The 26,477-nt window shown below is 62.9% G+C and overlaps 3 protein-coding genes across 5 annotated transcripts; 2 read left to right on the plus strand and 1 right to left on the minus strand.

Annotated features, from left to right (window-relative positions):
- Positions 1–461: 461 nt before the first annotated feature.
- CRLF1 (cytokine receptor like factor 1) lies at positions 462–14,370 on the minus strand. 2 transcript variants are annotated; one of them, XM_029051684.2, is made up of 9 exons: positions 14,048–14,370; positions 8,482–8,757; positions 6,980–7,109; positions 6,639–6,808; positions 4,641–4,798; positions 3,939–4,107; positions 1,572–1,744; positions 879–921; positions 462–539 (listed from the first exon to the last, which is right to left on the minus strand). In XM_029051684.2, the coding sequence occupies exons 1-9, from the start codon at positions 14,193–14,195 to the stop codon at positions 523–525; spliced, it is 1,284 nt and encodes a 427-aa protein (XP_028907517.1). In that variant the 5' UTR covers positions 14,196–14,370; the 3' UTR covers positions 462–522. The 2 variants fall into 2 exon arrangements, with proteins under 2 accessions (XP_028907517.1, XP_028907516.1); XM_029051683.2 differs by having other exon boundaries at positions 879–926.
- On the plus strand, positions 10,655–16,209 carry LOC114806568 (oleosin-B6-like). 2 transcript variants are annotated; one of them, XR_003754606.1, is made up of 5 exons: positions 10,655–11,028; positions 11,773–12,180; positions 12,899–13,056; positions 13,434–13,491; positions 15,279–16,209. XR_003754606.1 is itself a non-coding variant. In XM_029051685.1 (5 exons), the coding sequence occupies exons 1-5, from the start codon at positions 10,871–10,873 to the stop codon at positions 15,395–15,397; spliced, it is 642 nt and encodes a 213-aa protein (XP_028907518.1). In that variant the 5' UTR covers positions 10,655–10,870; the 3' UTR covers positions 15,398–16,209. The 2 variants fall into 2 exon arrangements, 1 of the variants encoding a protein (XP_028907518.1); XM_029051685.1 differs by having other exon boundaries at positions 11,773–11,921.
- Positions 16,210–20,446: 4,237 nt separating this feature from the next.
- TMEM59L (transmembrane protein 59 like) lies at positions 20,447–23,964 on the plus strand. Its single transcript, XM_029051145.1, has 8 exons — positions 20,447–20,608; positions 21,072–21,177; positions 21,464–21,558; positions 21,900–22,049; positions 22,280–22,382; positions 22,756–22,864; positions 23,116–23,233; positions 23,542–23,964. The coding sequence occupies exons 1-8, from the start codon at positions 20,447–20,449 to the stop codon at positions 23,695–23,697; spliced, it is 999 nt and encodes a 332-aa protein (XP_028906978.1). The 3' UTR covers positions 23,698–23,964.
- Positions 23,965–26,477: the final 2,513 nt, after the last annotated feature.

A 26,477-nucleotide genomic window follows, 5' to 3' on the forward strand; every position in this document is an offset into this window, starting at 1 on the left:
GAGTTCCCTTCCCACTGCCCTTCTATCCTCTGGCCCTGCCCGGCACCCGTGGATTCCTCAGTGGCTAAGCCAGCTGGCCGGTACAACTCCTGACTCATCTGAAGCCAAGGCTGCCCTCAGGGGTGACTCGGGCTGGTCTCACAGGGTATGCTGGGCACAGGGAAGGGGGCATAGCCGGAGCAGGGAGGCCGGGCTGGGCTCCTCAGTCCTCCCATTGAGTCTGGTGCTAGAGCGGGCTGCGGGCGCTACCCAGGAGGGAGAGCCTGGGACAGGGTGGGGAGGAGGGAGAAAAGGAAGGTCCGGTTGGGGTGTGAGGGAGATCCCAGTCCGGAGCTGCGGAGTCAGGGAGGAGAAATGGGCTACGGTCCTGCCCCTTCACCTCCAGCCCTAGAAAGGCTTTTCCCTCAGCGGGCTCCTTGGGCCGAGAGGTGGTGGCAGCGGCGGCGGGGGGTGGGGGGGGGGGGGGGGTGAGGGCCACACGGGAGGGAGCCTCTCCGGCTTCAGCCCCTGGCGAGCTAGAGTTTATCTCCGGGAAGGACCTGTGGGCAGAGGGGGGGGGGGGGGTGATGCTCACAGGGCCAGCCTAGGCCCAAGCTCCTCCCCCCGCCCAGCCCCCCCCGCGCCCCCCCCTCCCCCCCCCCCCCCGTGGCAGGTGTAGGGGGAGGAGCAGGTGGGAGCAGAAAGAACTTTGGGCTGGGACAGAGAAAGGCTTCACCCGTCCAGGGTCCCTGCTGCCCTCGCGGTTGGGCCATGGATGTGGGCCATGACACTTTTGCCTGGGGCTGAGCTCCTCCTCTGGCCCGGGAGTGCCCCCGAGGCTGGTCTCCCCACTCAGAGGTGCCCAGTCCCTAGCCCTCTCCACCCAGGAGCCAGCTTACCTCTCGCCGCACTCCTTCCGCCCGAGGGCAGGAGCCCCTCGTCCTGTGCTTAGAAGGAACAAGCACTCAGTTTGTGAGCGTCCCAGGGCGGCGCTCTCTCGTCGGGACCGTGCCCTCCCCGCACCTCTGGGTGGTCCGTGCGCCCTCCCCCAGCCTCAGGGCAGCCTGCGACGCTCCCAGGTAACCCCGGCATTGAGGCCCCCACGACCTGCCCCTGCGGCCCCCTCACCAACTCCCTGTCAAGTAAGGCTGACGCCGGGCACCTGTGGAGTCTCCAGGCCCTCTGCCTTGGGCCGCTCGGACCCTAGGTCCGGAGCCTCGCCGAGGTTCACTCGGGTTCAGAGTTTGGGGACTCTCGGCTTCTCTGCACCCAGATCACCAAAACCTCAACGGCTTCTTCCGGGTCAGGGGATGGGCCATCAAAGGCGGGGGGGGGCCCAAGGTGCAGCCCTAGGGCCTAGGGCGGGGAAATGCCCCAGCGGGAAGGCGGGAGCACCCGTTTCTCAGGACCTTGGGGGCTGGAAGACAGAGGGCCTAGGGAGAGGACCGCTCTGGAGTCCAGGGGTTCGGAGGTCGGACCGCGGTGGAATTGCATTCCCAACCCATCCTGTCCCATCCCCCGGCCCCCGACTCCCTCACACCTAGGCAGGCAGAGCCGGTTCAGGCCTGCAGTGGGGAGGGGGTCTGGCCTACCTGGTTGCGGGTCTTGTGAGACTTCTGCATCCAGGCACGCCATTGGTCATAGAGTCGGAAGCTGAGGTTGGAACAGTAGGCATGCTTCTTCAGCCAGCCCAGGAACTGCTTCAGCTCCCGTCGAGTTGAATTCTGCTCCCCGCTTCTGGGGTCGCATGCCCCACCCAGCCTCTCTAGGGAAGTACCACCCATCAGAGTGGGGACCAGAGGCAAGGAGCAGGGGAGTAAGGGGCAGAGTAAACCAAGTCAGGGGCAGAAGGGAGACAAACTCAGAGGGAGACCTTGAGGAGGGGGACAGACCAGATGGACCCAGCTAGGGTGCTTCGGAGCCGCTGAGCTGGGTTGCCCCTGCCTTCTGACCCATTCCCCGGGAAGAGAAAGGAGAAAGAGAGAGAGAGAGGGGAGGACAGAGGGAGCGTGGGGAGAAGAGAAAGGAAAGGGGATGAGTGACAAGGACAGGAGGGAAGAGGAGCCTCCTCTGGGGGTAGATGGGCCCGGTCTTCATGGTCTCAGGCAACTTGCGCGCTCACACATGGGCCCACAGACCCACATGCATGCGCACAAACACGCCAACTCCTGGGGCTGGGGTGGCGGCGGCGGGGGGGGGGGGGAGGCGGGAAGGGCGGGGAGGGAGGGAGGGAGGGAGGGACACCGAGGCCCGAGCCTAAGCGGAAGGGGGAGCGGTTTTCCCCCATTAGAGGAGCCTGAGAAAGGCCGAGGGGATTTTTTCTCAAACTTTCCACAAAGAAAGAACAAAAGTCCCCTTCGGGCTGAGCCCAGGTGTGTGAGAGAGTGCACGGCCCAGGAGGGAAGGGCTTGGAGACGCTCGGAAGGAAGGAGGGAGGGAGGGGGCGCAGGAGTGATGGAGTGAGGGAGGAAGGCGGCGGGGGGGAGGGGGGAGGGGAGTGGGGGGAGCAGACTCAAGAAAAGAAGGGAAAGAGGGAGAGCGAAAGAGGGCAGGGAGAGAGGGCGACAGTGGGGATGAGACTCCATAGCCACTATAGCAAAGTTTGCCTCCAACAGTGGTGGTGGTGGGTGGGAGCCCCAGGGGCCACCAGTTCAGCCCAGAGGGCAGCAGGTAGTTCCTGGTTCTCCCCAACGCCCCGCTCTCTGGTCCGGCCAGAATCCCGATGAACAGCCGGGAGCATCCCCCGTTCCCTTAGGAGGCGGAGGGGTGGGGAGGGCGGCCCCGACCCCTAGGGCTACCCACGAGCCACCCGGGGGGCCTGGGGCACCTGCTGGGCCAACCCCCGTGGCCGGGCCTCTCTGGACGAGGCGAGGGCCGGAGCAGCAGGCGGCTTCCTCCTCTCCTGGCCACGCCAGCGACCCCTCTCACAGGCGGCTCGGCTCCCCCCCGGCCGGGGCCGCGGGGCTCACAGGTTAAATTGCGAGCCAGGGGACGTGGCCCGGAGCCCTCCCCCGCCCCAGCCCGGCCTCTCTCGGCCTGGTGCCGCCAGGAAGGATAAGGACATCACCGTCACGTCATAAATAACGGGGGGGACCTGCTGACAAGTGCTGGCATCGCCTGCAGCAGGAAGGCCGAGGGCCTCCCCTCCCCGGCGGGAAATCAGCTCCGTGCTGGCTCCTTTGCAAGAAACACAGGTGCTGGGCACACGGCGGGGCCAAGCCGTGCAGCCTTGCTCTCCCCGGCCGGAGGCTTTCGGGAAAGGAGCCGGGAAAGCCGGAGCCGCAGCCGGAGCCGCAGCCGGGGCCGCGCCGGCCCCCTGGCTCCCCAGAGGAGGCGGCCGAGAGCCACGGCTTTCCACGCAGCCCGAGATGGATGGCCGCCCCACGGCCCCTCCGGCTGTCGGCGGTTCAGGTCTCCCCGTCCCAAGCACAGGTCGGTGGGAAAGAGGGAGGAGCGCTGGACCCTGCAGAGAGCAGCCTGACAGGGGGAGAGGGTCCTGCCCAGACAGGACAGAGGCGACCCCTGGGAGTCGGCACCCTGAGGGTGCGGCTGACCGGACTGCCTGCCGGCCCGCCGGCCTTGGCTCCTTCTGCTCCACGGCCCTCAGCAGGGAATGGCAGGGAAGACATCTCCAGGGGACACGGGATGGAATCCCGGGCTCTGGGCAGGCACCCCCAGCCTAACCAATGGGAAGGCCTAGTCAAGGTGGGTTGCAACCTCCTCTTGCCACAGAGTGGAAAGCGTCCCGCCAGACTTCTCAGCTGGCCACGGGGCAGCAGCCCCCAGCCTCGTCCACACGGGTGGTAGGAGGCGGGGATGGAGGTAGCCCCATCCTGGGGGAGGGCATCCGGGGGGCAACATGCCAAGGGACACCCCCGCCCCCCATCACACACGCCAGGGGAAACCTCTGACCCTGAGGGCCAGACGGTGGTGAGCAAGGGAGCCCTGCAGGGACTCACCACTGCGGGGCGTGGAGGCGGCCGTAGGATGGCTCCACTCGCTCCAGATCCCCGCCTTCTTGGAGCCGTAGATGCCGAAGGGATTGCAGCGGACCTGCACGAAGTAGACCGTGCCCGGCTTCAGGCCGGCCAGGCGGCAAGAGGTCTGGTTGCTCACGTCATCTACCAACTGCCCGATTGGAAGAGAAGAGGTCAGGAGACGAGCCGGGGGAATTTGCCCAACACGATCCTCTGATCCCCTCTCCACCCTGAACCACCAAGCGCCCCCTTCCCTGGGGTTCTGGCTCTGGGGTAGCCCACACCACAGCCCCACCCACACCGCCAGTCAATCCATCAGTGGTATTTCGTTTAGCGTCCACGGTGTGCAGAGCACTGTACGAAGCGCTTGAGATAGAATAATCCAACAGAATCGGTAGTGGGTATCCCTGCCCACAGGGAGCTTAAAGTCTACGGGGGAAGACAGACATTCAGATGGTTTAGGGATGAGGGGAATGGCAGAGCAGAGTAGCCGCCACTGCTCGGTATGAAGCAGCAGCAGCAGCTGCGGGTGGGGGAGGGACTGAGGATAAGGGACGGCTAAGGGGGAGGGGCAGAAGGGAATGACGGAGGGTAAGAAGGCAAGGAGCAAGAGTCAATTGGGGAAAAAGGTCAGGGGTCTTACAGAGGAGAGGTCAGAGAGGGAAGTTGGGGTTAAAAATTCACCTTCCACTCCACACTGTCCTCCACCCGGTAGCGGATCTGGTACTTGGCCTGGAACAGGAAGTCCTTGAGAGCTGGTGGGGAGCTCCAGCGCACACTCAGCTGGTCTTCCAGATCTCCCACACGGCTAACGTGGACATCGGATGGGGGGTCCGTGGTCACTGCGGGGGGAGGGGTGTGGGTGAGTCAACCAGACTCCTTCCGGGCCTCTCAAGGGGAACCCGGGTCAGCACAGGGTTGGCACTGTGGGCGTGAGGGTGACCAGCGAGAGAATCCAGCACCATGACGCACACTGTTGAGCGCACGGGGCCCAATGAGGCTGAAAATGCCGAGGCAAGGAGACTGCAGTGGATAGGGTTGCCCGGGGAGAACAGTGATGGGCACTGTTCCCCAAGCACACTGCCTCCCCACCCCCCCGGCCACCCCCCCAGCTCTGAGGGAAGATTGCTGACTCCTGGAAAAGAGCTGAGGGTAGGGGCACAGGTAGAGTGGGGTGGTGGGGAGGACAGAGGAGGTAGCTGCCGACTGTCTAGCGATCGGAGAATTCCCGTTGGACAGTCCTGAGGGTGCTCCTCCTGCCCCGGCCGCCCCCTCGGAAAATGACGGGGAAGCCTTCCTGTTGGGAAGGAAGGTGCTACCTCAGTTCTGGGCAGGATTGGTGAGGCCTTGGGGCTGAGTTCTCATTAGGGCATTCGAGGCCCAGATTAGAGGTCTGGGCAGCTGGCGGAGTCCTGGAGCCTCGTGGCACCGCCTCTCCTCTGTGCCCAGGCCTCCAGGAGGCATTTAGGGACAGAGGTCCCCTTGGCGCGGGGAGGCCCACGGCGCTGAAGGGGTTAAGAAGCCGGGATGCCTCCAGGAAAGGAAGGCTGAGAAACATCCTAATTAGATTAGGACCAATTCTGCTCACATATCATCTATTTCCTGCTTTCCGCTTCCCCCCCACCCGCCAGCCCTGCTGCCAGTGACCAGGTCCTGCCTCCCAGGGCAGTTGCCAGGGCTCAGCCCCGCCTCCTCCCTCCCCTACCTCCCGCCTCCAACTCCTCCCTGACCTGCGGGGCGCCCCGAGGGGCTCCCACACCTGGGCTGGAGCATCATTCCCCCCCTCCACTCACTCCCCTCCAGGTCCCCACCCCCAGTCCCTGGCTGGGTGCAGACTGCAGGGGAAAAGGCCTTGGTCTGAGGTCCCAGGGAGGTGGAGGGCAGGGACTGAGGACTGCAGAGGAAGGAGCTGGGCCCCACCCCACCGGCAAACCCAAACCAGGTGTTTTCCATGGGGTGTCCACAACCCCCAGACAAGAATCCAGACACCCCCTCCTCTCAGCCCCACCCCGGGGGCCGGTCCAGCCAAGCGAGGTCTCTGGCCCAGAGTGGCTGGGGTAACGAGGAGAAGGCAGAGGAGCCTAGGGAGCAGACAGTCAGACAGACCAGGACCAAGGAGCAGACCAAGAGACAGATAAGACCCTAGGAGCGGGAGGACAAGTAAATGGGGCCCAAGAAACAGGCAGACAGGCAGATGGGGTCCAGCGGGCATAGATGGTCAGGGCCCAAGGACCAGACAGACAGGGAGACAAACGGACAGGGCTGAGAGACCAGACAGAGAGAAAGACAGGGCTCTGGGACCGGACAGAGAGGCCGAGGGCCCCAAGGACCAGACAGAGAGGCAGGGTGACCCAGGGACCGAAGAGAGAGGCAGAGAGAGCCAGAGAGACCCGACAGAGAGGCAAACAGGGCCTAGGGACCCAACGACAAACAGGTAGGCAGCCAGGGCCCAGGGACCAAACAACAGACAGCCAGGTTGACAGGCAGGGCCCAGGAGCCGGCAGGAAGGCCAATGGGACTCTGGCCTCCTCCCCCTCGGCTCATCCAGGACCCTGAAGACATCAAAGGGCATGCTGCTCTCCCCTACACCTGCTCCTGGTGTGGCCTTCTCCAGCCCCAGGGTCCCAAGGAGCTCTGGGGCTGAGTGGAGAGAGGCTGGGAGGTGGTGGGGAGGGGCCTCACCCACATCCAGTATGTCCAGAGTGACCACCTCAGACTTGGCTGAGCCCAGCCGGTTAGAGGCTTCGACCCAGATCTCGTAGGGCGTGAAGAGAGCCAGGTCCTTGGGAATGTGGCAGGAGTAAGGCCCCACTGTGTGGTACTCCTGGCACGTATTGTCCCGCCCGTACCACCTGAGAGGGAAACAGAGAGGGAGACCCTTCCATCAGCCCCCTCGGTCATCTCCCCAGTGCGTCTAGGCCTCGGCCCAGCCTTGACCCAGCACCCTCTGTGCTCCATGGAGCTACAAGGACCCAGCCCTCTGTGGGAGACCCCTGGCCTCAGGGGGCCAGCTGCCATCCTACCGTAGCTTGTACTTGAGGGTGTAGTTGGTGTGTAAGAAGGTTTCCCCCTCAGCTCCTGGAGCCCAGCGGCAGGTCAAATCTTTCATGTTCTTGGACCAGCAACTGATGTTCACCGGCTTCTCTGGGGGCACTGGGAAAGGAGAAGGGAGAAAGAGAGTGAGGTGGGAGGAGAAAGGAAGGGGAAGGAAACTGGGGCTCCTCTGGGGGCCTTTTCAGAGGATACGGGGACCCCAAATCCCATATGAGCCTGGTTGGGAGCTTGCCTCTAAGAGGGCACCAGATCTGAGAGGCCACTGACAGCATCTCCAGACTCAAGCTCCTAGATGGCCTGGGGTGGCTTATTCCTCTGGCCAGCTGGCCGGTAGGGGTACCAAGGGCAGTGGCAGGAAAAGCTGGCCCCCAGTAGGGGCCTCGGCCCCAGGAAAGGCAGAAACCGGAACCAGGGTCCCGGGGGAGACGGGAAGGCCGACTTCTCCTGATTTATTATTTCTTTATTTAAAGGAAACGTGTTTGCAGCCATGAACTCTGCCCAGGATCCTGTTACTCAGCTGGGATCTCAGACACTTTATTTTCTAGGAGAAAGAGAGAAAACGAGAGAGAAAGAGAGAAGGAGAGATGGCCGGGGGGGGGGGGGCGGGGGAGAGAGCACCAACACCAAGACTTCTGAGTTTCCCTTTAAGGCACTGTCCTTGGAGAAGTTGGCAGTTGCCAAATCTAAACCAGCCTGAGAACTGTAGGAATATGAATTGGAGCAAGTGCCCTTCCCCCGACCAAGCTGCTACAGAGGCCCTAGGTCCCAGGGTGGTCTCTGACCAGAAAGGGCTGGGGATTGCTCAGATGGTCACAGGAACGGGGCCCAGCTGGACTGCAGTCCCAAAGAACAGAGATAGTGCTGTCTGGTGGGAAAGTTGGGGCTTCAGAGGTGTTTTCCCAGGTCTGCCATTGCCCTAAGGGCTATCCTCAGGCCAGTCACTGCCCCCATCCTGTCACTCCTTTCCCCAGGTCCCCAAGAGGCCCTCTGACAGCTTCCAGCCTCCTGACTAAAGACCAGGAAATCCCAGGGTGGATCTGAATCTGTGGGAGGGGAGGTGGCTCGGTACACGCGGGTCTCTCTGGCTCTGAGATTCCGGCACTGTCCCAGCCATCTCTTGGCTGCACTGAAAGGTCAGCTCCAGCAAATCCTCCTCCCGCCCAACGGTTGCCTGCTCCCCTCCCCTCACCCAGGCCCGCTGACAGCTCCTAGGAAGGGAGGAGGGGTTGGGAGGTTGGCCCTAAGGCCCCATTCCCATCCCACACCCCAGCTGGCTTCTTTCCCATCTCCTCGTCCGTCCATCACCGTCAAAGCCGGCCCCTCAGCTCCTCCCCTGGGGCAAGGGGGGTGAGAAGGCCCTGGGGAGCAATGCACAGGCCCCACGGTCTCCTGGGGCCCCAGGGGGCCTGAGGGATGCCACCCATCGGGTAGGGGCTGGGGTGGAGAGCAAGAGCAAGAGAGCTCCACGTACAGCCAACGTAGAGACAGGAGCCGGCGAGGATGCTGCCGTCGGGGCTGTGGCACACCAGGTTGTCACCTGACTGCTGCTTGGAGCCGTTGAGGTTGGCTAGGACCAGGGCCAGGGTGGTGGCGTTGAGGACCTGGTAGAGCTCGGTGGGGAGGCGCCGGCCATTCAGGGTCCAGTAGAGCCCTTCGGCTGCTGGTGCGTCGCCGCTCACGGAGCAGGTGGCCCGGAGCGAGGAGCCAATGAGCAGTGTGGGGTCCTGTGGGTTGATCACCGCGGTGTCTGCGGCCAGAGAAACACAACAGCCTGTCAGTGCCCCCGGCTCCTCCAACCACATCACAAGCCACCTTAGGAGCTGCCCGGGGGCTGGCTGGACCCGCCCAGAGCCAAGGGACCGTTGGGGCTGCTGATGGATTTGAAGTCTACTGGGGCTGCAGGAGGTAGCACGGGGAGCCAGGGAAGGGCGATGCCCTATAAAATGGCCAAGCCAGGGGCCTGGTCCTCGCCCATCACTGGAACAGCTCAAAGGGCTTCTCCACCGGGAGACCCTCTCACGGCCCCTGAAGTGACTGGCCCCTGCACCCTCTGCACAGATCCTGGATTCTCGGAAACCTTCGGGTGGCTTCGCACCCACCCCTACCTGTCCCCTTTTGGCAGAGAGAAGAGAGGTGGGAGAACATGCACACACATGGATTTTCCTACAGCCCTTTTCCTCTCTTTGTCAGACACCCCGGCAACACCAGGCACTCAGGGGAGCTGAGGCTTAGGAACACGGAGCAGGTGGGTCTGTTAGACAGCGAACTGCTCCTGAACTCCAAACGAAGAAACCTCTCTACCTCTGCTCCTTTCCTCATTGTCTGCCCTACCCGGAGTTGTGGCAAGCTCCTGGGCTCCAGATTGGGGGCCTCTTGTGCCAGAGCCAGCCCCGGGGGTGACTCCTGTCTCCCCCCGGTGTGGGGCAGCAGACCAAACGCCTGCTCTCGCCTTGTTCCAATTCATCGGACGAAAACATCTGAGATGGCTGGGATTTCTATGGGCAGATTTGGCAGTGCGTTTCTATCTCCTTGGAGCATGAGATATAAATTGAGTTTGGGGCTCCGTCCAGAAAGCGCCTGGTGTCGGAGCCGTTTGTGCGAGTGTGTCCGACGTGTCGGAGGAGGGCCGAGCTCGGGAAATAAGGGGGTCCCGGCAGAGACCTGGCAGCGAAGGGCCCCGCAGCGAAGGCCCCCGTTCTACCCCCCGAAAGGACCCCCAGAAGACTTCGAGGCTCTCCCCGGAGGAGGCCGGTCGAGCCGATGCCTATCGGGTGGGCCACGCTGACCCTGCCTGGCTTGATTTACGTGGCTGTGGGCAGCTTCCCAGAGCCTCGCCGCTCCCTGTGTCCCCGGCGGGTTTCATGGCTTTGGTCACGGGTGGTTGGGGTTTATGCGTTTGGACTTTGCAGCTTCGTGACAGCACTTTGCTCACGCAGGAGGTTTCGACAAAGCAACAACAGAAAAACATGTTGGGAAGCAGTTTGCAGCCAAGTCCGCCCCAGTAATCTGGTTTGGAGGTCACAGTGAGCAAAGCGTTACGAGCGAGGCAGGCTCGTCGGTAATTCGGAATTCCTTAGGCATGAAACTCTGACGCCGAGCCCCCGCGCCCGCCGCCTCTGCCCAGCCCACCCACTGCTTCCTGTCTCCTGGGCAAGGGCGGGGGAGTCCCGGGGGGAAGCCCTGCTGCCCTGGCCTGCCCTCTGCCCCCACTCCTCCAGGGTCAGGGTCGGATTGGGCGAGGAGACATAGCTCAGAGGACCCCTTCTGTGGGAAACTTTCTGCAATCACAGGATCCTCCCTGTGGGGTCCGGGGGCCTTCTCTGGCGAGGAAGAAGGGGCTCTCTGACCCCTCCCCCACCCGGCCCCCAATCCTGCCAGCCCTCCTCTTTCTCCTCAGCCCCCACCCCGGCTCTTCTTGGGCCCCATCTCTACTCCAGCGTGGTGCCTCTTGCAGCGGCAGCTGCCGTCGGAGTCAAGGGCTCGCTGGGCGGGTCCACGGGCACGCTGGGCAGTACCAGCGGGAATCGGGAGGGGACAAAGAGAGAGGTAAGTTCTCTCTTTTTTTGTTTTGGTTTTTTTTTTCCTCTCCAGCTGGGGGGGGGGGGCCGAGGGCGGAGTCAGAGTGGACTCCTCTGGGAGCTGGAGAGCCGTCTGCGGTGGCTGCTCCTACCTCCGTCCCCACCTTAGTCACCTGTCCCCGGCGCCACAGGGGGACCCCGGAGCGGACGGAGAAAAATGGGGGGGCGGGACAGAACCCAGGAGAGAAAGCTACGGCGAGGTAAAGCCGCGGCCGAGGCAGGGAGGGGAGTGGTGTTGAAGAGCAGCCCGGGACGGAACAAACAGAAGGCAGAGTGTAAACAATGCACAAAAACTTTACATTTCCCGACGTGGAAAGAACGAGGCCGGGACATTCCAAGCGGCTGGGTGGCCGGGAGCCCGCGGGAACCGCAAGTTTACGGAGCGGCGACGGAGGCGCAGTGCGCAGCGCAACCCGCGGCAACCTCGCGCCCCGACTCAGGTCAAGTTAAACCGGGGCCGAGCCAAGGGACCCGGACGGCAGTTCGGGCCACGACCACAGATCCCTTTGGCCTCCGGGATCGGGGGAGGGGGCGGTGGGGGAGGGAGAGGGGAGAGGAGGGCGGGGAGGGCGAGGGGGAGAAACCAGCGCCGGGCTGCGCAGGGCCGGGGCCCGCGGACCGAAGCTCGCCCCCTAGGGAGGACCTCCTCCTTCGCGCCCTCCGCGGGGCCCTGCGCCGCTTCCAAGACTTCTGGCCCGCGGCGGAGGGAGCCCCCTCCACCCCGACCCCGAGGCCAAGCCTGCTGGAAAAGGGCAAGGCCCGAGCTTTCCTCTTCTCCATCTTGGGAGCCTCTCTCTCTCTCCCCCTCCCCCCCCCCCTCTCTCCCCATCCCTTCCACCCGGAGCCGAGCTACAAGGAGCGCGGCCGGGGCCAGGGATTTTAACAATGTTTTTCCGATCCGCAGCCTGGCTCTTTATTAAAAAGGAAGAACATGTGTTTTAAAAGGGAAAAGTGTGAAGTTTTCAGATTGGAGAGGAAAGGACGCGGGGAGGGAGAGAGCGTGAGAGGCGGGGGGGAGACGAGACAGGCCGTGCCTGCAATCCGCGGCTCCGAACCCAAATACCTGCTAGACATTTTACGATTCGCCTATAAAACCAGACTGCTGATCAGGTGCTAAGTCACATCATAAAGTAAAAACACATTGTCGAGGTGTTAGAATCTTTTATTTAATTTTTTTTTTTTAGAGGGGGAAAAAAAACCTCCTCCCGGAGAGCCGTAAACCGATGGAAGGGGAACAAAGCCGGGGCGGGTAAGGGGCCGGGTCCCCGAGGCCCGAAGATTGCGGAGCCCCCGCGCACTCCGCGAAGGCTCCGGGCACGCTCGCCTACCAAAGGTTCGAACTCCGCTGCGATGGGCGAAACGGAGCCGCCCCGCACCCGGTCCCGCGGGAAAAGGGACCCCGGCGCCCCGCCCTGCGCTAACCTTAGCCCCCCCGTCTTCCCTTCCCCCACCTCATATCCATCCCCGCTAACCATTCCCAAACCCGGCCTGGGCACTCCACACTGAGCTCCCGCGGGACCGGGCGAGAAAAACTCCGGTCTAATTCCATCAGCTGGGACTCGGGGGCCGCCTGCTGAGGCTCTGCCCCAAGGGTAAGGTGGGGATGGGGGGGGGGGGGGTGGACACGAGTTGGGGAGAAAGGAGCAGTTTCCACGAAATTGGCGCTATCTAGGAAGGTGTGCCGGGGGGGGGGGGGGGGGGCGGGCTGACCGTGCGGGGAAGGTGGGGAAGCGTAGAAGGGAAATGTGGGTCTGCACGGGTGGTGTGAAGGTCCTTGCAATTGGGTGCCTATGATACAAAGGCGTAGCTGTACACCTATTTAGAGGCGTGTACGCGGGGTCCGGTGAGTGTGCGGGACCCAGACTTTCTCTCTGAAACTCCTGAAGGCTTCTCCTCCGGGGAAGCTAACTCCGGGAATTTAGAACCTCCGGATTCGCCTTGGGAATCCGGTTCCTAAACAGCAGTGGCGGACCTCGGCCGGAGGGCGCGAGGCTAAACCAGAGAGGCCCTCTGGGGGGTTCGGTCCCCTCCGAGGTGTGAAACAGCCGGTGCGAAAAATGGGGGGGGGGCGGCCTCCAGTCGGGGACCAGGGTAGTGAGCGAAGGTCCCCAGGGAACCGAGTTCGGCCGGGGGGGGGGGATTCGCCTCGAGGAACACCGGGCCCGGAGCCAGCCGGACCGGAGACTGGGGCCCCCGGCCCCACCTCGCCGCGAAGCTCATCTTCTCCGGCCCGGGAGGGGGCAGCCCGCAACGGGGTAGAGATCGAGGACCGGGGAGCAGGGATTCTCTGCGGGCTTTCACCCCCTGCAGCCCCTTCCTCGGCCCGCGCTCCGTACCCCAGCCCCGGCGAGTCCGCTCCCTCCGTCCCGGCGCTCCCCCTGGGACCTTGTGCACAAGGAGGAGGCTCTAAGACCCGGGCACCGCGAGTTCAGAACATGCCCGCTGCCCCTGCCCGCAAGAGGCAAAAAGTGTGCGCGCCCAAACCCAACCCGCGGTACTGGAGAGGGAAAAGGGGGGGGGGCAAAAGAGGTACCGAATAATGGGAAAGGGGCGCAGGGACTGCCACGGGATCTGGCCTAGTGTGGGGGGGTTGGGGGGGGTCTGTCGGGTTCCACCGATCGAGGTTATTCCCCGGGGTGAAGCGGGGCCACAGTTCCCGGGTACGTAAAACGAAGACGCGATGCCTTCTCCCCCCCACAACCCGGGAATGACTTAAGGGAGGCGCGGGGGATGCAGGGGGCGATCCCGGGAACAGGGAGAGCGACAGCCCAGAACCACGGGCTGATGGGTCCGTCCCCTCGAGGCCATCACCCGGGCTGAAACCGGGGACAATTTCTCCCCTTAGCTCCATTGGCTCCTAGTCCCGGGGAGAGAAGCGGCCCTCGTGCGCCCTGCCAGACCAGGTGAGGTCTGAGCGGCGGCGGCGGTTTAGTTTGGGCCCTAGTTCCCGCCGGTCATCTGTTCAGGGTCCCCCAGGCTCCGCAGCCTGGTCCGAGTCCCAGCGCGCGTCGCAGGTGAAAACGCCGAGGGGCAGACAGCCACGGGGTCCCCCACCCCACCCCCTCGCTCCCAGCGTCGGGGTCCAGATTCCCGGAGACGCAACGAACTCTGCGCGTCGTGGTCCGTCCCCGTCCCCTCCCTCCTTCTCCCGCCTCCCGATAAGTGTTCCCGGTTGGGAGGCGACCCTCGGGCCGGATCATCTCGGCCTTCCTCTCACTACTTTCCCGGGACCAGGTGGTTCCTTTCCGTTTTTCCCTGGGGCGTTACGGTGGTTCCACCGCACCGCTCCTTTGTTCCCCCGTAAGACCAGGTGTCGCCGGAGGTTTGGCTCTGACCAGGCCCGGTGCATCTCGCCCGAACCCCACGGCCACTCACCTCTCACCTACCGTCGGTGCCCGGAGCTGAAATGGGAAGGGCGCGGGGAAAGGGGGCCGAAGGTGGGGGGAGTGGGATACTTACGGGTTCCAGATTCCGCCCGCAGCACCCCCAGCCAAAGCAGCACTAAGGCGAGCATGATCCGCGCGGGGGTGAGGACTGCGCCCCTCCACCGGCCCCCGCGTCCCGCTCCTCCTCCGGCCCCTTCGCCCCCACCCAAAGCCGTCAGCATCAGGCTAACAAGGAGCTCCCGGGAAAGGCAGGTCCGCTGGGACCGGGGAGAGGCTGTGAATGCCAGAGAGAGAGGAAAGCGCACGAAGCGGCAACAAGTTTCGGAAAGTCCTGAGCAAGTCTGAGCAACTGAAATTGACAAGTTGCTAATGCGCCTCTGGCCCCGCCCTGCCCCGCCCCCGTGGGGGGCCTGAAATTAGCTAACCCTCCTCTGCGGGGACTCCAGGCTCTTCTCTCACTGTCCCCCCCAGCCATTGCCCCCTCCTCTTCGTCGTCGTCCTCCTCCTTCCCTCTTTCCTCCTCCTCCTCTTCCTCCTCCTCTCCTTCCTCCCCCTCCTCTTCCTCATCCTCCTCCTTCCCCCCTCCTCCTCCTCCCCTCCCCCCTTCCAGCCCCCCCAGACCAACCTCCCCACCCCTCCTCCTTCCCTTGGTGCCTCTGACTGGGGGGTTTGCCGAGTGGGGGGGAAGCTTTCAATGACATTTGCTGAGCGCTCCTTCTCCAGTTACTCAATCGCAGCTCGAGAGGATCCGACGTGAACCAGATCCACGGAGGCTGGTTCTCTAGTCATTGCCGTAGTGGTTTCTTCCTTGGGCGTCTTGTTCACCGTGTGTCTGCTACGCTGTCGCCCCTCCACCCGTGACTCTTTACTCCCACTCCTCTTCGGGGGACCAGTCACGGGTGGGTGGCCAAGCCACGAGGGGTATCGTGCTGAATTAGTGTTCGAGTGAATGCTGCATCCTTCAAATAGCAGTTCTGCACCCTTCCTTCTCTCTCTCTCTCTCTCTCACACACACACACACCCTTTCTTACCCCCGGTGGCTTAGGTTTGTCCCTTTTTGTCTCTCCCTTCCCCCACCCCCCTCGGAAAAACACACTCACCCAAGGCTCGCGGTAAGTGAAGGTGAGTAATGCCCTTCAAGCTATACCCACCCCGAACCCCTCCCTCTGCAGACACCCTGGCTGCAGGTACCCGTTGGGGCGCCCGGAGCTGCGTTTTCTGTTGTTGGGTTTTTTTTAAATTTTATTTTGTTTTGTTTGTTTTGTTTCTTCCCCTTCCCTCTCCGCCTGATGTCTCATCCCCAGAGCTCCTTGCCTCCCTTTCCACCCACCCTCGCATCACGCCACATAGTCTTTCATTCGTCTCCCGAGTCCGGGATTTAGCCGTTGCCACAAACGCGAAATCGACTCCAATACATAAATGAAAAAGTTGGGGGTTTTCTTTTCTACTCCCTTTTCTCTCCCGCCCGTTCAGTCCCCACCACGCCCTCCTCTTCCCCACCCCTGCTCCTTCTCCCCCCAAAAGAAAAGATCCCATCGCCCCTCCCCGGGATGGTCGCCGTTTCCTTCCCATTAATAACTCGGGAGTGTTGGAATCCGCGGCGTCGGGACTGTTTCCCATAAATATTCTTGGAGTCGACTCTCTCCCCTTCGTTTGACGTGGCTGCTCCACACTACAGTCCCCCTGGCCGGAGTTTCTGCCCGGTTCCGTCCGGAGTTAACCCCCGGCTCCTGCCTCACCTGAAAGGCTCCCGCCGAGAAACGGAGTAGCCAAAGGAGCCTGGGGTCGTGGGGAGGAAAAGGGAGGGACAGTGTGGAGCGATGCTATTATTTCTGGGGGGCGAATCTGGCCGCCTTCAGCAGCCCTGAGTTGCAGGTCTCGCTGGGGTAAAAGGGAAGAGAAAAAAGCGCCCTCACCTCCCCCAGCCGCGCCTATAAGTTCCCTTCCAGGAAGCTGGCAGGTTTACCGGGGACTCGGCAACTTTTCCCCATTCCCCACTGCAGAACCCCCAGATGGAAAGGGTCCTTCCCCCGTATCCGCGGCCTGGATTCTACAGGTGTCCTCGGAGGGCCTTCTCTCCCCCCCGCAACCTCCCAATTCTTCCCTCCGTCCCCCCTCCCTATACTCTGTCCTTCCTTGGGCCCAGGACCAGGCGTGGTCGGGCCTTGGGTGTGCCGGTCCCCGGGCGGCAGCGCTGACGTGTGGCTGGGCGGGCACCCTGCCCTGCGGGGTTGGGACGGGGGAAGAGGCAGGAAGCGGGATGCTGCCGCGAAGAGGGGGGGGGGGGGCGGGGGTGATGGGGGAGAGCGGTGGGGGTAGCACGGTGTCGGGAGAGGTGGGGGAAGGTCAGGAGATCGGGAGGTCAAAAGGTCATGAGCTGAGTTGTCTCCAGCCACCTAGTAGCCGAGTGAGCTTTGTCCAGGGTTTCGTCCCCAATGTTAGTGTTGGGGTCTAGCAGCTCAGCAGTAGAGGCAGAGGCGGAAGACATCGGGGCGTTCTTTCTCGGGCCCTGTGCTTCAGTTTTCCCCGATGTCAAAGGGAGAGAATCGTTTCCCCCCTCCCCGCCCCCGCAAACCAGGTTTGGTCGGATGAAAATAGGCGAGTGGCCTTTTCCTATAGTCCCGCCACCTGGATCTCGCTGCTGAGCTGAGGGGATAGCGTTATAGACCGGACCAGGCTTTTTTTTTTTTCTGTTTTGAACGGGGCAGCGTGGAGCGGATACTCTCGGCTCCTCCAGACAGGTCAGGGGTGTAATTTTCGGGATCGGCCTTTGGGGAGACGGGCCCCTAAGTCTGCACCCTTACCATCGGGTTCTGTCCTTTGAGGACGCCCTTTGCCCTTTGTAGGTGACCTTTGCCTTTTGATCGGATCGTTGCCTTTTGACAACTGCCTTCCTATTTGAAAAAGGACTTTAAGTCTTCGACGATGTCCTCGACCCCAGAACAGAGTTCCAGCTTTTCGCTCCCCCTTTCGGGATCCCCCTCCCCCCCCCCTTCCCCCGGGTCGCTCTGCGGGCAAAAGTAGTCTGGAATGGGAATCTTAACTTTTCCTGCCTTAGAAGCCCGAGCACATGGGGATGTGCGCGCGAGAGTCAGTTCTCTTTACCCCCTTCCTCCCTGAGCCCCTCCTTTTCCTTGGGCGCGGGAATGCTAACTCGACCCGGCTCCCCGGAGGAAGAAATCTCCAGCAAATATTGACCCAAGTACTTGAGGCCTCGGACCCTGGAAAGGCAGGGAATGTGCTGGGGGAGGGGACACCTCTTTCCCTCCTTCCCTGCCCCACTTTCTACTCTTCCAGTGAGCCCTGGGGAGAGGGCACATCTGGCTCCAGGCCCAGGAATGAGGAGCTGGCGCTGTCCTCGGGTCAGGGTGCTGGGAGGGGGGGGGGGGGAGAGGCGGGCTACTTGGGCCCCTCCCCTTTCTAATCCCTTTCCTAGGCGAGGGACGCTCTCTCCTTCGTTCCCTCCCTCCCTCCTGAAGGGCTGCCCGCAAGGCGAGAAGATAACTCTCTCTTCTTCCCCGTCCCCTTCTCCCGCCAGCACTTGGGAGCGTAAATCTGCCCCGCCGAGCCCAGGCCGGGGCGGGAATTGACCTCGGCGCGGAATTCAGGCCCCGGTTCCTCAGGGTCAGGAGCAGGAAGAGACTGGGGATGGAAGTAGGGGTGGGTGCGGGGAGGAGCCATCAACGGGGGCATCTCCTGCCCGAGAGGTCACCGCCATGAAATCCGGGGCGAGTATCTCAGAAGAGCAGACGGGCTGGAGGATGGGAGTGGGGCAGGGACTTGGAGCTCTCCCTGGAGGAGCCTCCGCCGCCCCGAGGAGCTTCCCATTATGGGATTAGGGCGGCGATTAGGCGGCTCAGCGGTTCCCGGTGAATGCTGAGCCCGAGGGTGGGGGTAGAGGAGGAAGCCGGGCGACCTGGGAGCTAAGGGGAGGGGAATGGGCACCGGCCTGGCAGTGGGGAAGGGGAGAGGTTAGGGGAAGCTCGGAGAGAAAGAGAGGTGCCCGGGGATCGGGTCAGGCGAAGGAATACGGCAGATGGGACTTTGAGGGGGAGGCGGGGGAGGGTAAGAGACTTAAACGGTTCCGGATCAGCAGGTACTAGAGAACTACCCTCCATCCTCGCCAGCCTTGTCTTCACATCCCCTCTTCCCCAGGATCCCAAGAAGTGACTCATCCCCGTAGTTCCCCCGCGGGTTTCGCTTCCAGCCGGCACGGGGGGCCGCGCCCGTCTGGGGTTGAATGGAAGTGGCGGGAGAGGACCAAGCCACCGCTTGCCCCAGGGGCATCCAGGCTCACCCGGGTGAGCGAGGGCAGGGCGCGGGCGGGCTCCGGACAAAGGGCGGCCTGTCCGAATCCCGGTGCTGGCCGAGCTGGCCGGTGACATCAGTTTTGGTGGTGGGGGCGGGGGGTGGAGGCGGCGAGGCTTTTCCCGGACGGCCCGGCCTTACTGCCCCGCCGGGGGCCCCGGGGAGCCGACTGAGCACGTGCTGCCCGGGCAGGACGCTGATTTACGGTGAAGGGGCCGAGAGGGGCCATCCCCCTTCACTGCGACTCTCGAGGCGGGACCGGGGGGCTGCAGTGCTGGAGCGGGGCCAGAGGAGGGAGGCGGGGGGAGCTCAGGAGGGGTGGCCGGGCGGTGGGGTGGGCGAAGAGGTTGGGAGAGCCCTTCTGGTTGTGCCTCCCCGCTCTCTCGGACACCCAGACTCGAGAGCCGTCGGGGGCAGCGAGGAAAGACTGCTTCCCGCTCCCCTTCACCCCCGTCCCGCCCCGCCCCGCGATTTTCGTTCCCACTTAGGCTCCCGGCAACTGTGGAGAGGCCCAGCCGCGCCCCCGCCTCCCCCCAAGGGGCACCCTCTCCCAGACCCTGGCGCAGATGGGGCCCCCGGGCGGGCGCGGCGTCCCGGGGGGTGGGGGCGGCTCCGAAAGAACTTTCCCCGCTAAGCCCCAGAGGAATGTCGGCGGATTTCCTGAAACCCGAAGCCGGGGCCGCGCCGCGCTCTTCCCGCCCCCCTCACCTGGGCAGGCTCCCTGAGGGGGAGGGGGTTGGGGGCCAGAGAGTGGGTGTTCCAAGCCCCCACCCCCCCACCCCTGCCTAGGATCCGGCCTCTTCTTCCCCTCACCCGCGGTTCCCAGAGATTCAACTGTTGGAGGAAAGGAAGGTTGGGGGAACTGGAGGGACCTGGGGCGAGGAGCGGCTCCTTCTGATCTTCGCGAAGCGGCGCGCGGAGTTCCCGCCGCTCCGCAAGCCCTCTCCCCATCTCCCGCGGTAGCGGGAGGAAAGTGCACCTGGGAAGGCCGGATCTCGGATCCCGCTCCCTTCCCTCCCCTACTTTAGGATTCACCTGCGCATTTCAAAGCATTTCCCAGCCCAGGATCCGCCCGGGGCCTCAACGATGGGGCAACCGAAGCAAACACCTCGGACTCCGGACGCCCCCCGCCCCCAGTCATCCGGAAATGCGACTCTAGGGCAGAAGGGGGGGGTGGGGGGGAGACCTCAGGGCAGGAGGTCGGGGTTTCTCCCCACGGCTCCCAGGGAGGATATAGGCGGTGGCCTCAGCCCAGGTAAGGCCGAGCTCCCATGAGCCCGGCGACCGGCCGCTCCCGGGCCTCGCTACCCGCCGCTCTGGGGCGAGACAGGAGACCAAAGCCAGATGTGCGGCCGCGCAGGTTACATTCCAGCTGCGCTCGGCACAGCCGCGGCTGATTAAGCCATCTGGGGACGGGGCCGGGGGGAGATGAAAGGCTGGGAGGAGGGCGGGGGGGGGGTGGCGCGCCGGGACCCCGCCCCGTCTGCTCCGCGCCGGCCCCTTTCCTGTGCGCCTCTCCCTCCCGCTCTACCGCGGGGAGTCCGCCGGACGCTCGCCGCCCACCCACCCCCGCTCTCCTCTGACTTCGGGAGGGCAAAAGCGGCCACCGAAGGCCTTGGCGGTGACACCTGCCCGTCCAAGAATGACTCCGGTGCCCTTGGCCAACTGGGCCCCGCCCCCGCCACCCGGAACAGAAACCGTCGGGGCGCGGGGTCTGGCCACGAGGAAAGGGCTGGAGGCCGCGGGCCCCCTTTCTCGCCTCTTGGCAGGCCCGGGCAGGGATGGGTTCGGGTCAGGCTTGGGGGATGGAGGGAAGGGGCCAGGGGCGAAGGAAGGGTCTCCAGGGCCGAATCCTCGCCCCGAGCCTGGGGGAAGCGAGGCGGTCGGCGAACTTCGCCATCAACGCGTCTCTGCCCTTTCATTTGTCCCCGCCGTCTCCCTTTCTTTCCTCCCTTCTGCTCTCTTCTCTCCATCGCTGCCCCTCCCGCCGCCCCTCCCAGGCTCCCTTGCTCGGTGCCCGTGACGTCACGCCCCCCCCCCCCCCCCCCCCGTGCACCTCGCTGCGGGTTCTGTCCAGGCTGCGGCGGCTGTCGGGGCCCGAGAGGCTTGCGCCTGCTTCCCCATCCCCCAGCCCCTCGCCCTCCCCCCCACCCCCTCCACCACGATGGCCGGCGCGGAGTCGCTGCTGCTGCTGCTGCTGCTGCCGCCGCCGCCCTCGGGATTGGCGTTCCGCGCCGCCTGGGACCCTTTCGCCCCGCAGCTGGGCGACACCCGCTCCTGCCAAGACCGGTGCCGGAATCTCGCCCAGCGCCGGGGTGCCGCGCAGGTGAGCGAGGTCGGGTGGGGGAGGGAGGGCGATCTGGGTAGCGTCTTGCCCCGGCCGCTGGGCCCCGGGGCCGGAGAGGCCTCCTTCTCCCTGCGACCTCCGCAGCCCGTCGCCTCTCCCCGCCTCCGACCTCCACCCGCCCCCACTCGTTAACGCCACCGGGCACTGTGAGCCGGCCCCCACCGGCATCTCCACCTGCAGAGCCGGCGCCCGAACCGTCGCTCCCCCGCAGCTGCACCCTCCGTGCCAGCCCCCTACCCCTCCTCGGAGCTCCCCTGCAGTTTGGAGCGATTCGTGGCTGGGGGCAAAAACCAAACGGGTTCGTGAGCCCGAACCGGGGGACAAGGGGCGGAGCCCGGCCTCGGTCGAGCCCCCCCGGGGAGAGCGGGTGGGCGCCCACGGTCGGCGGAGCTCAACCGGGACTCCCTCCCCCCGGGCTGAGCGCCCTTCTCGCCGCCCCCAGGCCGCGGTGCTGAGCGCCTGCTCCCGCGGCTGCCGCCTCTTCTCCATCTGTCGTTTCGTGGCCGCCAGCGTCGAGCCCAACGCCACCCGGGCCGAGTGCGAAGCAGGTGACCGGTGACCGGAGGCGGGAGGGGAGCCCGGGGACCGCCGGCCCAACGGGGCCTCGAATGGGCATTTCCCTGCCTGCCTCTCTCCGCCCCAGCTGGGAGGAGGGAGAAACCGCGGAGGAAAGGGACGGCTCCCAGGGGAGTGTTGAGGATTAGAGGAAGGCCCCCGAGCCTTGGGGGAGCGTGAAGCTGGGTTGGGGGAATCGGTTGCACGAACTCCGGACCTTTCCAGCGCAGCGGACGGGCCCGGGGCGCCTCTGAGCTGTCCCTGCCTCTCACCCTGCAGCTTGCTCGGAGGCCTATGGCCAGGCTGAGGAACAACTGGCCTGCATTGAAGGATGCCGGAGGCAGATGCCAGAGATGGAAAGTCAGGAGGAAAAGGTGCTCAGGCCTCTTCTCCCCTCCGCACCCCTGGAGGTTCCCGAGTGGGAAGAAACGGGGGCGGGGGAAGGGAGGAGGCGTTGCTCAGGAGGAGGGGCAGCTATGCTCCCAACACCTGGAAGTAGAATCGGGCATCCTGACCCCCAAATGCACCCATCCCTTCTCACCCCAGCCTAGCCTTTCTCCAGGCTATCTGTTTCCAAGACCCCGGAGCCATTAGCCCGAGGGATTTGCCGACCTTGGGGTCTGATGGCTCCCTCTTGGTGAAACGGCCCGGGATCCCCATTGCATTCTGACTGAGGTTGTCTCCTGTCTTTGGGCGGGGGTGGTGGGGGGGGCAGCAGATCCCAGAGCCTCCACCTGCCGCCCTCTCTGTTCTGGACCTGTTCTCCAACCTCTGCAGTGACCTGGTCAGTTCGGCTCAGAGTTTCCTCTCCTCCACCTGGACTTACTACCTTCAGGCTGACGACGGGAAGGTGGTGGTGTTCCAGGTGAGGGCTTAGAGTCCCAGGCAGAGGGTGTTTTGAGGCATGCAGCAATACACAGAAGGTTTGGCCTTGACCCAGACCTGCCAACTCTGGGCACAAGGAGAAAGAGATGGCTCGGAAATGCCAGCGGTGCTCGCGTGTAAGGCTCAGAGGAGGAGATGCCACGCTCAGGCTTGAGTTGGTCCCCGCTACTCTCCTTGATGGGCACTTCTCGTTTGTTTGTCCTGCGGCAGTCACAGCCCGTGATGGAGTCCCTCATGCTCAAGACGCCCCAGCCAAAGCAAATGGAGGCGGTCTGGCTAGGCTCTGATCCAGACAACCTGGATTCCCACTCAGGTGAGGAGAATGGGAAAATTTGGAGCCCTTATACAAATCTCTCCCCCGCCCCCAGATGGGGGGGGGGGGCAGGGCCAGGGAGAGGCCGGTGGCGGGGAGAGCACCACCAACTAAAATGGGCTCTTTACTCGTGGTTCAGGCACCTGTACTCCAGTTTGTATCTAAAGTGCATTCCCCTCCAGATTCTTAGCCTTAGCACATACTGAGTTCAAGCCCTGTGACTTGGTGTTCCACAGCCCACCACTCTTGAGTTCCAAGCTTGGTTCTCCCCAAGGGCAGTTCCTCCTCTCCCCTTTGCAGTGGGATGGGACAGGGAGGAAAGAGAGCCGAGGAGGCGTGGAGTGATGAAGGGCTCTCCTTTTTCCCCTCCCAGACCCAGGGGAGAAGCTGGAGAAGCCTGCAAGGAAGGAGGCTAAGGGCAAGGCCAGACTGCAGACTTCGGAACCTCCTCAGCCTGCTGACTTCCTGGGCTGCATGTCCAAGTGGGTGTAAAGCTCAGTGGTTGGGGCACAGGCTGGGTCTAGTGAGGGAGCAGTGAGAAGCCTGGCCGGGGGGCGGGGGGGGGGTGGGGTGGGGAGATAAAGGAGGGTGGTCCAGAAAGGAGGGGCAGTGGGGGATGGAGAAGGGAGGCTGGAGAGCATGTGGCAGGATGGGGGGGGGGGGGGCTGGGCCCCATCACCCTTCCCCTCCCTGCTGAGCATTCTCTCCTGCGGGGGTGGGGCGGGGGGAACAGGCGCTCAGGGCTGCCCCGCTGGATCCTGGCTGTCTGTCTCTTCTTCTCCGTGCTGGTGATGCTGTGGCTAAGCTGTGCCAGTCTGGTGACTGCTCCTGACCAGCACATCAGGACCCAGGTGTGGGGAACCCTGGAGGCCATGAGAGGGTTGGGGGAGGGCTAGGGCCTGCCCAGTGCCGCCCCCACCCCCCACGTTGCGGGTGGAGACAAGAGAAGGAAGAGCTCCCTGAGCCTGAATTTGGCTCAGGCCAAGCCCCAGGGTTGAGGAGCCTGTTGAAGGTGGGCTGGGATCTTCGCCCGTGGACGCTAGGTAAGGTCCAGGAACCCCCTACACTACCACGTCTCCACTGTAGGGCTTCTCTTTCTCCAAACTCCTCATCCCTCCTGGTCTCTTTCTTCTCATCTTGTACTCCTCTCTCTCCACAGCCCCTGAGCATCGCTGGGGACAAGGACTACCTGGAGAAGCTGGAGCACCCTCTGGCATTGCCCCCTGTGCTGGCCATTGCCGTTTGTCCCGCCGAGTCTGACCCCGAGGCTGGCCCACTGCCACTCAAGGTGGAACTGGACCGGACGGCTCTGTAGGCCTGGGGGGAGGGTCCCGGTCCCCACCCAGGTTGGCCTGGCCTGGGGGGCTGGGGGAAAGCTCCTCTCCCGGTCCTTTGGGCAAACCTTTCAGGCAGGTGGATCTGCCTCAGGTCCCAGGAGGTAGGGCAAAGGGGAAGTCTTCTGGGGAGGAGTCCTTGGAGACTATGACTGGGGCCACAGCTCTTTTCATGGGTCCCACTCTTCCCTCCCCCCCCCTCAGGAGATGTCTGGTCTTCTCTATCAGTCAATCAGCGGGATCTGTTGAGCACCTACTGTGTGCAGAGTACTGGACTAAGCGCTTGGGAGAGTACAACAGAGTTGGTCGACACGATCCCTGCCCACAAGGAGCTTATGGTCTACAGGGGAGATAGACATAAAATCATTTACAGATAGGGGAGATAGTAACCCAGCCCTTCTACCCCCCACCCCCTGGAGCCAGCGCCTCATTGTCGTGCCCCAGGGGCTGACTCCACCTGGTTCAGCCCCCAGTCTCCTCCCTCTCTTTCTCTCTGCTTTGTCTGAGCTCCCTAGGGACTTCCTCCAGGACAGGTTCAGGGCAGGGAGCTAGAGGGGTGATGATTCTCTCACGTGCTGTACCCAGACACCCTCCTAACCCACTTGCACGCTGGTCTTTGGTCTTTGGTTTCTGTTATTTCATCCTCTTGCCTGAGCTCATCCTCCAGGCTCTGACCCTTTTTCTCTCCCCCGACAGTAGCCCCTTTCCCCTTTCCTCTCTTTTCCCCGTCCAACGTTACCCAATGGCCCCAACAAAGTCACTGGTTCCTGGTGTCCAGGCCCCATAAGCATGTAGCGCAGTGCTCAGTGCCTGGTATCAGTATCAATGTCACCAGTGGTGAGCGAGGCTAACCGGAGGCTGAGCGCTGTATTAGGTGCTCGGGAGACATGTGGAAGAAGGAAAAGACATGGTCTCTGCCTTCAAGGAGATGGTAAACATAAATTGGCAACTTACCACAGTTAAGAGCGAAAGAAAAGACATACCTGGTAGTCCCAGTGCCCTTCACCAAGTGGGCACTGTGGGGATGCTATTGATGATGAGGTTGAGCCATGCCTTCAGCAAGGGCTTATGCCACTGTCTCCTCTTCACTCTGCTGTCCTCAGGGACCTTTCCTGGAGCAAAGAGGAAGCTGCGGGGGAGATGTCTATTTCCTGGTTCGTGTTCATGCCTCCCTTTCCTCTTCCCACCCTCCTTGTATAGATTCATTTATTGTTTTCTAATATGTGATCCCCATCTCCCGCCTCCCTGGCCTCATGGCCCAGACTGGATCTCTTCCCGCTCCTCATCTGCCCCATGGCGCCACCCCCCCACCCCCACCCCCCCCCGCCAGCTTTCCAAGCCGGGGGCTTAGCCGCAGTAATAGAGAAGCTAGCCGGTATGTGGGGCAGACGGATTTCTCTGCCTTTAAAGCTCCTTCCCGGGGATGGAAGGGTGTCTCTGGGGTACAGTGAAGCCTAGGATGGGGAGGGGCACAGATTCTGGCTCCTACCTGGGCCCTGACAGCAATGACCCGGTTTTGGGGGTGGAAGTGGGGAAGAGAGAGAAGAGGAGAGCATGGATGTGGGGGGAGGGGGGAAATAAGGGGAGAGGGTAGAAATAAATCTTTATAACAGATCCTCGACCCAGAGTTCGTGGCCTCTGTATGTGTCTGACTGCTCGAGGGGCTGAGACTTGACCAGGTGGGGTGCTCGGGGCTGGAAACAGCTTGGATGCCTCTGCCTGGGGACCTTAAACACCCTTGGTTGGTTGCTTATGGTATTTACCAAGCACTTACTATATGCCAAAACACTGTGCTAAGCGTAGGGATACAGTCAAGATAGTCGGATCAGACACGGACAGATTCTTAAGCATTGTCCCCCGCCCACCTCCCCCACCTTGGCCCCTGCCTAGTCCTAAGATTTTTCTGCCCTGTGTCACCTCCAAAAGGTATTATGCCTCTCGCCTTGCCCAGAGAGGTCGGCACAGCTCCTGCACCTGGGGAAAGGCCGCAGAGAGGATTCTTTACTCACCACTGCCCAGGGAATCATTGAGGACCCAAGATAAGAAAATGTAAATACTTGGGACCTCTTGGTGGGGGGTGGGGTTGGGTGGATGGGATGGTGTCTTGTGCCATTCAAGGCTCTGCATTAAGCGGGATGTATATGGGCTCCACAAGAGAGCAGAGGAAAGGATAGAAAGATGACAAGATTGAAGAGTTGGGATTGTCAGGAGAAAAGCTTTTTTTGGTTCGTTTTTACGGTATTTGTTAAGCGCTTACAGTGTGCCAGGCACTCTACTAAGCACTGAGGTAGATACAAACTAATCAGGTTGGACACAGTCCATGTCCCATATTGGGTTCCCAGTCTTAATCCCATTTTATAGGTGAGGGAACTGAGGCACAGAGAAGTTAAGTAATAATAATTGTGGTATTTGTTAAGCACTTACTATGTGCTAAGCACTGTTTTAAGCGCTGGGGTAGATACAAGGCAATCGGGTTGGACATAGTCCTTGTCCCACATGGGGCTCACAGGTAACTGAGGCACAGAGAAGTTAAGTGACTTCCCCAAGGTCATACAGCAGATATGCGGCAGAGGCAGGATTAGAACCCACAATTTATGACTACCAGGCCCATGCTCTTTCCACTAGGCCATGTTGCTTAAGTGACTTGCCCAGGTTCACTCAGCAGACAAGCAGTAGAGTCAGAATTAGAACCCCGGTCCTTCCTACTCCCAGGCCCGGGCTTTATCCACTAGGCCTTGCTGCTTCTTAGTGCCTGACACAT

Source organism: Ornithorhynchus anatinus, chromosome X1, assembly GCF_004115215.2.
Source record: "Ornithorhynchus anatinus isolate Pmale09 chromosome X1, mOrnAna1.pri.v4, whole genome shotgun sequence".
Lineage (NCBI taxonomy): Eukaryota > Metazoa > Chordata > Mammalia > Monotremata > Ornithorhynchidae > Ornithorhynchus > Ornithorhynchus anatinus.

What these genes read in the sequence shown, in the direction of transcription:
- LOC114806568 (XM_029051685.1), top strand. Translation starts at nt 10,871, where the DNA reads ATGCACAAAAACTTTACATTTCCCGACGTGGAAAGAACGAGGCCGGGA. An exon ending in AACCTCGCGCCCCGACTCAG is followed by an intron (nt 11,029 to 11,772) that starts GTCAAGTTAAAC and finishes TTTTTTTTTTAG; the next exon opens with AGGGGGAAAAAAAACCTCCT. An exon ending in CTGCCCGCAAGAGGCAAAAA is followed by an intron (nt 13,057 to 13,433) that starts GTGTGCGCGCCC and finishes TTCTCCCCTTAG; the next exon opens with CTCCATTGGCTCCTAGTCCC.
- CRLF1 (XM_029051683.2), bottom strand. Translation starts at nt 14,195, where the DNA reads ATGCTGACGGCTTTGGGTGGGGGCGAAGGGGCCGGAGGAGGAGCGGGA. An exon ending in GCGGGCGGAATCTGGAACCC is followed by an intron (nt 8,758 to 14,047) that starts GTAAGTATCCCA and finishes CTCTGGCCGCAG; the next exon opens with ACACCGCGGTGATCAACCCA. An exon ending in ACCCTCAAGTACAAGCTACG is followed by an intron (nt 6,809 to 6,979) that starts GTAGGATGGCAG and finishes TTTCCCTCTCAG; the next exon opens with GTGGTACGGGCGGGACAATA.
- TMEM59L (XM_029051145.1), top strand. Translation starts at nt 20,447, where the DNA reads ATGGCCGGCGCGGAGTCGCTGCTGCTGCTGCTGCTGCTGCCGCCGCCG. An exon ending in CCGGGCCGAGTGCGAAGCAG is followed by an intron (nt 21,178 to 21,463) that starts GTGACCGGTGAC and finishes CTCACCCTGCAG; the next exon opens with CTTGCTCGGAGGCCTATGGC. An exon ending in ACCAGCACATCAGGACCCAG is followed by an intron (nt 23,234 to 23,541) that starts GTGTGGGGAACC and finishes CTCTCTCCACAG; the next exon opens with CCCCTGAGCATCGCTGGGGA.